The sequence below is a fragment of the Chanos chanos genome, chromosome 2 (genome assembly GCF_902362185.1).
Source record: "Chanos chanos chromosome 2, fChaCha1.1, whole genome shotgun sequence".
Taxonomy (NCBI): domain Eukaryota; kingdom Metazoa; phylum Chordata; class Actinopteri; order Gonorynchiformes; family Chanidae; genus Chanos; species Chanos chanos.
Genome location: NC_044496.1, coordinates 54,161,636 through 54,169,135, shown reverse-complemented (window position 1 = coordinate 54,169,135; position 7,500 = coordinate 54,161,636). Strand labels below are relative to the sequence as shown.

The following is a 7,500-nucleotide window of genomic DNA, read 5'->3' as shown; positions in this document are numbered from 1 at the left end:
CAAAAAAAATCCCAGCAAATACAGTTAGTCAGCGTTACCAAAACAAGACACGCAGTCTGGATGTCTTGCACTGTATCCGTGTGGGGGACAATGAAGCACCAGTTGGAACGAAGGCAGATTTTTAAAAATAAACCTGACAGGAGAACAAATTGAGCTATGAGCTCACCGTCCGTTCTTAGCAGTGACATAACTCTGGGAACAGGTCATTACTCACTGCCTCATCTCCACCCCCCCCCCCCCCCCCCCCCCCGTTCCTTTTATTAAACCAAAACGACACCGCAACAGTTTCTCTTTCCTCTTATTACCTCCGTCGGCAGGCAGGCCACCCTCCAGTCTTAATTATCATATTAATAATAGAAGGGACATGCTCCATTTACAGAGGAGGAGGAGATCGGGAGACATGAGAACGTGTCGGAGGGAATGACTGAACGAGGGAGGTCGTTCAGCTGTGTCCACTCCTCAGAGACTGAACACCTGTGGCCTGAACACGCCTCCACGGCTTGTTCTCTCCTTTTGTTTTCGGCCTAACACGCTGCACATGGTTCGTTAAGGGTATTTTTTTTTTTTGAGTCCTATTGTCTTGAGTCTTATTTGCATTATCTTGTCATTTTAAGTCTCGTTCATACGGTTGTAGTTCAGCATCATCATCATCATTATTATTATCATTGTTAGTAGTAGTAGTAGTAGTAGTAGTAGAAGTGGTAGTAGTAGTAGTCTGCAGGCGATTTGTAGGGGGATGAGGGAGGATGCCATCCCCCTTGTTAGCAAAATGACCAAAATGCATCCCCCTTGTTAACCTGCTATCTTCCTATCTCCTCTATAGAGTAGTGTCAGTGCCCATTGGGCCATTCCCCCTGTTGGCCATTGGACAATCCCCCCAGCTAATAAAAGACAAATCACCTACTGGTAGTAGTAGCAGTAGTAGTATTGATTGAAGTGGAGTAGGATACAGTCAAGTGATGGGATAAGTTTAGTACTGACCAATCAAACGACATTTCATATCACACTGAGGAAAATATTGACACCACAGGAATCCAGTCCTGGTTACTGAATTAAACTGAATTAAACTGCAGTTATTGGAGCGCGTCCACAGTGAATGGTGTCATACACCAGAGGAAGAATTCCGTTTGACTGTTGTTTGACTTGCTCATTTTCTTGAAATCAGCTAAGGGAAAACAAGGCTGTCAGACAGATGTTTTTTTAATGAAAGTCATTCGATATGATTTTTTTCTCTCTTTTTTTTTTTTTTTAAGTTGATAAATCCAACGCTGGTTGGATGATTTATGACACCTCCATCATAAGATTTGATATTCCACAATAGGCTTGGCTGTTCAGAGAGGAATATTCTTTAAGTATTTAACAAATGCTCTTCAAGGTTCTTAGATTTGATTTTCCATAATGACAACAGCTGCTTGACAGCGTTGTATTAATTCATAGTGCATTTTCCTTTTGCTTCCAAGTCATAATACATATTAGAAAAGACATAAACAATGCAAAAGAGAGTAGGCAAACACTTCGGTATATTTTTAATTTTAATAAGCATGACTGAAAAGCAAATGTCTTTGTGAAATTCACACGCAGACATGTATGTTAAATTTTATTATTACATCAGCTTAGAGGAGTTTGTGTTTTTTTTTATATATTAGATTATTATAAACCCTGTAATGTAGCTTTGATGTTTTGTTTATCATATAGTGTCATATAATGCACACTAACTTCATAATGTAATGGTGCTCTAATAAGACATATTTCCAGTTTTCTAGTATGTAGCCATGGTAACTAGGACGGCCTCACAACGTTTGTATGTTTACAGAATCGATCTTTCACAAAACAATTCTTTTGTTTTGTTTTTTAATTTTCTGTGGCTACCATTATTAAAGTTCTGCTGATCACAGAAATCCATATGAAGCTGGTTTACTCAGTTTAACAAAAACAAAGAAACTGCATTACTGTTTAGAGAATATCCTTAAAGATTTGATGATGGGGAAACTCAGGTCTTTTTGCTATTAGAACAAACTCTGTAGAAATTTAGCTTAAAGGCTATATTTCTGTCACTGAGAAGAAGGGAAAAAAAAACCCTTTTGACCTCCCACTCTATTAGCAAGAGCCCCTTTTGAATATTCCCAATTAACTGGAACTTGGGAATCCCAATGTCAGCCAAGTGTACAGAGAGCCAACCAGGCTTTCATGCTGGTTATCTCCCCCACCAACGACCTGGAGCCCGGCCAGAACGGACACGCTAACAGAAGCGCTGGACCGGCCCGGCCTCCTGCTGTGGCCCGAACCCAACTCTCCTCAGCTCTCACCGCCCGGTCTGTCACCTGGCCAGCGCCCTCAGGTGACCGCTGCCACGGAAACCGATCCTCTCGCGAGTCTCGGCCCCCCCTCCCGAGCCTTCCGGAGAACGAGCCGGGGGTCGGATCGCGGAGAAAAGGGTTGGGACTGGAAAGTGGAGGAGACAGATTGGGACGTCGATGAAGAGAAAGAAACGAGTGAGTGGGCGAGGAGGAGAAAAACGTCTCAGGGCGTTTGTGAGAACCCAGTTCTGACAGGGTGCTGGTCCCATTTTGCGCTAATGTCTGAGATATGAGCTCATCTCAGTGCTGTGTGGGCTGGTTTCTCCAGGCGCTGCTAACCGCTACATTAGTGCCATGAATAAAGCAGAGGATGAGGAGAGAGAGAGCTATTTGTTAACACTGAAACCCACAACACCCTAAACAAATGGAAGCCGTACCAAGGAGTGAGGTTTCTGTATTTATAGCATCATACTGATTGTGCCTTAAAATGTTCACATTTTCCAGTAAATTTGACTTAGCAACATGCTATGCTAGATGTATTTAGAGAAGACTTATATTGTGTGTGGGAATTCCCACTCTGTTTAGGAATTTTTATGAGTCGCGCACAACCAGGAACCAGTACCTAGAGTTGACTAAAAAATGGCATTAATACCACAAGTATTGCCTTATCAAGTACCAGTAAGTGGTACTTGATGAGGCAGTAAAAACAGATCATGTCTCTTAATTACAATACTTTCGTTTCAAGCACTGGAAGCATTTGTTGCTACAGGTTACTTACACTGTATAATTTATATCTCATCAGGAATAAACACCAACACACACACACACACACAGAGCCTGAAGGCTTAGCATACAATATACATTAGAAAAAGACTAGCATACGTTAGAAAATCACATTTTGACTGTGGTTTGGGATGACATTGAGAGTTGCTCGCTTGAAGACATGTATTTGTCTTTCAGCCAAATCTCTCCCTTTCGACCTCATCTTTTCTCTCTGGGGTCCTAATTAACTCCTGGGAGTCCCTGTGTCCTGTGATGGCTGTATCTGTGCCCTGGAGGAAGGTGCTTGTCATAGTTTTCTGACTAGGCAAATCTGCAGCTGTCCTCTTCCACTAAGTCTCAATGAGACATTCTAATGTAGCGCAGCCCGTCAAACAATGCTGAGGCACACCAGAGAGAGGATATTCATTAACACACACACACACACACACACACACACACACACACACGTACGCCCACAGTTACACACACACACACTGCATAACACCTACAGTGTGAGGACACACCACTACCTGTCTCCCAGTTAAATAAAAAACAAACAAACAAAAAAAACCCCAAGGTGAACTCATTCAGATAAAACGGGACTGAAAGATTCCAGGCGGATGTGTAAGAGACGGCAGGTACAGCCAACTCCAAATTCCGAGTTCCAAGTTCCACAGGGTTCATGGAGAGTCAGGTGCAGCAGCGAAAGGAAAAAAACAAAAAACAAACGATCGAAGCAGCTATGAACTGAGCGATGGGAAGCAACAGTGTCGCAGTGTTAATAACCTGTGTTAATAACCTGTGTTGATAACCTGTGTTAATAACCTGTGTTGATAACCTGTATTAATAACCTGTGTTAATAACCTGTGTTAATAACCTTATCCCACAGCCCCTGGTTTAGAATTACTTTCCCCCAAGCTGTCAGCGACAACCTGAGTCTGCCGAGATCATCATTTCTACACCCCGGCAACCTTCATCTCACCTATCCCCACACACACACATTCTCAGCCAGGGGCACAGACAAAATAAAGTGCTTTCTCCCACTACCGTTTTAACCCTTTTTTTTTTTTTTTCCTTATGTGCTTACATGCAGAGAAATGTGGTACAAATGCCTTCAAGGACTTCGTGATATTGCACAGCGTCACACAGCCGGCTTGAACTTCAGAGGCCGCAGAGGGGGACCTGCGGACGCTCGATGTCCTCAGAACGCCGGTGTTGCGTACGGCGTGTTTTTTTCTCGTTCACGCCTCTCAACCCTCCAGAGTTTCTATGGCTTTGTTTACTGCACTGGTGGAAATGGATAAACTTCTCTGACATCCCACGGTTCTAAAATGCGGTTTGATCCCGTCTCATTTTTGGAAAGTGACCCGTGTTTTCATTTCAATGTGAGGAGGGCTTCGTCCTCATACGTCCCACAGGGGCAAAAGAGCAGCAGAAAGCGCTGTTTCAGTGTCGTGATTTAGCTACATTAATTACAGGAGCCAACGACACGGTACTGTAATAACGGAAAGCCCAGACGTCTGAATTTGACTCTTTGAATTTACTTTTCTCTGACACGGCACCACATTCAGATTGTGATGATGCTCAGCCATTTCACTAGATATGTGTGATCTGTAAAAACAGATTAACTGCTAGATGTACCCTCAGGTTTCACTAAGATAGAAGAGTGCCCCCTAATTCTTATAAAGTCTATGAATTTGAGACCCTTCCACACTATAATCCATATTTTTCATAGTCAAACCAAGAAACACCCATGACGAAATTAAATTAACCTGTGAGGTGGAGAGTGATTTAAAAAAAAAAAATCACCCAGGTTAGGTTAAGTGTTGAACAATTGAGATTTCACCGTTTTCACTGTACAGGTTGCATAGCGTGGAATCAGATTTACCACAAATAAATGTGGCAAGGAGTGGAAACATGTCACTCTGTGTGTTTTTTGCTGTATTCACTGCTGTACAGAAATCCATTTTGAGTCACATTTGAAGGAAAACAATTTCATTAGACCTCCTTGGGCTGCAGTGTGAGCATGCCCTCAGAGTACTGTTGAAACATTTCAAGAGACACAAAAACATTTTAAGACTGATATTCTCTGAATCAAGTGCTGAAATGGAATGAACTGTTTTGTGTACATAGTCTGTCTGTCTTTGAGGGTACTCATAATAGGTTCTCTTACTTATCTGTCATTTCCTGTCCATTCCAGCAGAGGGAGTCGTTGAGTGTAGCTGGGTCTCGGTTGCACAGCGCTTCTCCAAGTCCACTGTAGAAAGAGCCGAAACCCCTCAGAAGAGAGATAAACTCCCTAAGAAAGAGAGAGAGAGAGAGAGACAGGGGGAGGGAGAGTGTCAAAAGAAAAACACCCCCAAAAAAATGACAGAGCACGGAAAAAGAGATGAGAGAGATTTCAAAAGAGAGAAGAAGGCAGAGACGCGAAAAGTAACCGTGACGGAGGGACATGAAACAAACCAGAGAGAGAGAGAAAAAAAAACAAGGGAGGAGTGAGACAAATTACAGCGTGTACCCGCCTATATTAAAGAACATAAAAAGAGACGCGCTCTAATTAATCTCATTTTGATGTGACTGTATGTGGATTTGAGGCACTCTGAATGTTAATTGACATAAAGCTGTGTTCTGAACAGCCCGCTGTGTAGGCTCAGTCTCACTCATCTGTTCATCAGAGCGAAGGAGTGCAGAGATGGGCACAGAGTGGGGGGTGGGGGGTGGGGGGGGCAGAGAGGCAGCTCAATGTCACTGTCGCGGCAGGAGAGACGCCCAGCGTTAATGAGCCTCTGTCACCATCAAACCTCGAATCCACAAACACTCTCACTTACGCACACACACATACACACACACACACACGCACACACACGCACATACAAACATACACACACGCACACATACACACATACACACACGCACGCACACATACACGCATACACACATACATACACGCACACACACATACACACACGCACACACACATACACATACGCACGCACACACACATACACAAACACACAAACACACACACACACACACACACACACACTCAAAACCCTTACACCCAGACCCGCAAATACACATACATATATTTACATCTACACATGCACATACACCTACATACAAACCAACACACACACATATGCATGCAGACACACACACACACACACACGCGTCCTAATGCAGACAAACACATCCCAAATGCCCCCACCCACATACACGCACACACACACACACACACACACACACACACACGCCTCATTACTCACCAAATCACATTGCATCACTCACACGCTCATTAGACAGAGTGAGGCGTGTTTGTTTACCCAGTGTAAGATCTTTGGAAAGGTCGGTGAAGGTTAAAACAGAGTTTTAAGGATGAATCTGCTCTGCGCTGACTGGCAGTGAAAGGACAAACATCTGTGAGTGCTTCTGAAGAGCCATCAATCCAAGCACTTCAGCCAGGGGACTAGACCGCTCGTCTTAACACGCGCACACACACACACACACACACACACACACACACACTTAGACTGTTTGTATGAATGCTACCAAAGGTTAAACACAGCACTTACCTGTCTCATCAGTTATTTAATAACATGCTTTTTAACAAAATCAACATACTATCCTGTACGTTAATATAGCAGATTCATCTGTGCATGAGTTACAGAGGGACCTCTGTAAACATTTCTCAGGGGTGAAAGAGTGGACCGTCCTTTTTTTCGAGTGCTGGGACTTTATATCTGAGTATCTAGCACTGAGTCTCGGGGCTCAGATGGTATGGTTGATTCGAGGGACTGAAACTTAAGCACAGAGAACGGGGAAGCGCGGAGGACCGGGCAAAAAACTCGCTCGTTCCCAGTCGTTGGAAAAGGAGCGGTGAGATACAGAGAGATAGTGGTCTAGCCCCTTAACCGTCTTTGTGTTTTCTGTCAAGGAAGGAAAAAAAGACAGGACTGGAATAAGTAATGGAAACTGTCGTTTTCGGCAGTCTGCTCTCCCAACTCAGCTCTACGTGACAGTGACAATGTCCAGCAGCATTAGTCGAAGCCTTGTGAGTCGCACCAGAAAATTAAACAGCTTGAGTAAGAGGAAAATCAAGGGTTTTTTTTTTTTTTTTTTTTTTACATCACTGGGAATCAGCTTGACGTCCACCGAAACCTGTTAAAGCTTAGAATTGAGCCGCAGTCGAAAAAATTACCTGCGACGTCCGGAGAGGGTTTCCCCCGGGTCAAAGTTCATCGTCTGTGGGCCACGGGGGGCCGGGGCAGCGGCGGATCTCTCCAAAGACGGGACCACGGCACGAGACACACGTTGAGGGGTGTGTGCACACAAACTGTTCACCTGTGGAGGAACCGCATCAAAAAAAAAAAAAAAAAATTATTTTAGATTACACCAAAATCACAGCACTGGAAAATGATCAGGGGACAAGTTCACTAAAATA

General features: G+C 43.7%; 1 protein-coding gene across 1 annotated transcript in view; it reads right to left on the bottom strand.

The window, feature by feature from the left end:
* Nucleotides 1-7,500, bottom strand: part of gpc3 (glypican 3) — a 95,130-nt gene that overhangs the window by 33,661 nt on the left and 53,969 nt on the right. The window contains exons 4-5 of the mRNA XM_030765566.1: nt 7,258-7,400; nt 5,233-5,358 (exon numbers count right to left, since the gene is read on the bottom strand). Coding sequence (XP_030621426.1) covers nt 5,233-5,358; nt 7,258-7,400 — 269 coding nt within the window. The remainder of the gene's footprint in view (nt 1-5,232; nt 5,359-7,257; nt 7,401-7,500) is intronic.